The 2,283-nt window shown below is 36.8% G+C and overlaps 1 protein-coding gene across 1 annotated transcript in view; it reads right to left on the reverse strand.

The window, feature by feature from the left end:
• Positions 1 to 2,283, reverse strand: part of HELRODRAFT_169900 (hypothetical protein) — a gene marked incomplete at both ends in the record, with an annotated part of 3,272 nt that extends 989 nt beyond the window's left edge. Inside the window, 3 exons of the mRNA XM_009015702.1 lie at positions 65 to 799; positions 1,018 to 2,015; positions 2,151 to 2,283. Of these exons, the coding sequence (XP_009013950.1) occupies positions 65 to 799; positions 1,018 to 2,015; positions 2,151 to 2,283 (1,866 nt within the window). The remainder of the gene's footprint in view (positions 1 to 64; positions 800 to 1,017; positions 2,016 to 2,150) is intronic.

Genomic DNA, 2,283 nt, shown 5'->3' on the forward strand with positions numbered 1-2,283 from the left:
GATTTACGCTATTGTTGTTGCTGCTGCAATTTTTGTTGCTGTTAGTGGGGAAACTGTTGTTGACGTTGTTGTTGTTGTTACAATAGCCAAAGCCATTAAGATTGAGTCCAGGTGTTAATGCATTGGATGAGATGAGAATAGAATGATTGGTTATTGCATTGAAATCTGTATTTTTTAAATTTTTACCTGGAGACTGATGACGATGACTCATAGCACCGTGTAAGTTACTTAGATAGAAATCATGAATATTGCCACCGAAATTACCGCAGAATTTGCTACTACTAAAATCAGTACCATTGTTGTTATCAGTGCTATGTTCAGGTGCATTAAGATGGCTACTTTTCATCTGTTTTCTACTAACTGTTGAATGTTTTTGACTACCGTCAGGCAAATTTTTTAGAGTTAAGTGGTCAGCTTGACTAGCATTCATGAAAGCCAGGTGTAATACATCAGAAGAACTTATATTTTTTGCCATGTTGTTGACGCTATTATGAATGTTATTGTTAAAAGCATTGGGACTGCTGACAACATTCTTCTTAGAATTATTTTTAGTAGCAGATTTATTGCCATCTAGGCCATCGACTTTGTTACCTTTACGAGATTTGGTTGGAGTTGAGAACGAGTTAGGTTTGAAATCAGTGTAGTTGGATGAGGCGTCGGGTTCAGAGTTCATGCTGACATCGTGCAGGTTCATGCCTCTGTTTGGTTTGTTGGCCTTCCTGCTGCATTTGTGGCGTTTGTAGTGCTCCTTACGCGTGAACTTGCGTCGACATACGAAACATTCATGGCTGAATATGCCCTGTTCGTGTGTGTGTGTGCGCGCGCGTGTGTGGATACGGTGAGTTCATTTGAATGAAAGTGAAATATTTAGAAAGATGGCTTTGTTAACTTTGAGTTGATATACATAATTGTTGGTTGTAAATTTGAATATATTTTAAAAAATTAAAGCTACTACATAACAAAATGCACAGCAACACAAACATCTTAACAAACAAATGAATAGAAGAAAAAGCTAACATCATGTATCTTCATATGCCTTCTATAACTGGATCTATAATTGAATGGCTTCTGGCAGATGGTGCAGAACTGTTTTTCTTCCTCTTTCAGACATGGCTGTCTGCTATCCGGCGGATCTTCTGGCATCACAACAACAGTATTTGGTGAAATTTCATCATCGTTGATTGGTTGGTTGGCAGTGATGAGTGGATTTTCAGGAGCAATGATGATAGGAGGGGGTAGAGATTGTGGACTGAATGGTTCTCTAGGTCTGCTAAGTACCTCCCTCAGTAATGATTTCACTGTTTCTTTGCTGTTATGATGTTGTTGTTGTTGGTGGTGCTGTTGTTGTTGTTTGCTCGGAGAAGAGATTGGATTGTTGTTTACTGTGGTCATTTTATTGGCACTAAGTCTGCTTTGATTGGTGCTATTGTGACTAGAATTATTATTACAGCTACCATTGTTGTTGTTGATGGTATTGTTGTGGTATCCACTATGCAAGCTGCTGTAATTCATGTCTCTCACTTTGAGATCTGAAACTTTACAATCAACAACAGATCTTTTGCTGTGCTTGACCTCAAGGTGTGTAGAAATGCTTTTATCATTATTATTTGAAAAGTCTAGTGGTTCATTAGGCACATCCTGATGCAAGTTAGGAAAAAAATTAATAGGCAATCTTGGATCGTGTAAACTAAAAACTGGTCCCATGCCACCTCCAAACAGAGCGCTTACATTAAAATTCTCCCAATTCAGTTGATAAGTCGATAACTTTGACTCTGAATAAGATAAGGGTTTGGCCATTTCAAAAGGACTTTTTTTTTCTCTAACTGGAGTTACTGGGATATCATTGATTACTTTTTGTATCGTTGGTTTTTCTTCTGGGGTCACTGGAACAAGTTTTGTAGGTTGAATCGTGGAGCTTACATTTTCATTGATTGTTGGCAACTGCTCGTTTTGACTATCAAATAACTTTTTTGTAACTTTTTCTAGCCACACTTTTTTTGGACTGTTGTATTTGTCTAGACAACAGGATAAATACAATGAGCATAATAAAATAAATTATTAATTAACGATTGAGAAACTTTTTATAATTAATTCAACAAAATTATAAAATGAATAATTATAAAATTTAACAAATTATTTTAAAATGTAACCTGGTGAAAATCTTCCATGAATTTTATACTGTGAAACTTTCAAGTCTAGCCAGAGGAAGAACTGACCAAGATGTTGAGGATCACCATTCCTAACCAGCGAGGTGAAGGCATCCTGCATGCAGGCCAGATCCAT

Source organism: Helobdella robusta (genome assembly GCF_000326865.2).
Source record: "Helobdella robusta unplaced genomic scaffold HELROscaffold_16, whole genome shotgun sequence".
NCBI lineage: Eukaryota > Metazoa > Annelida > Clitellata > Rhynchobdellida > Glossiphoniidae > Helobdella > Helobdella robusta.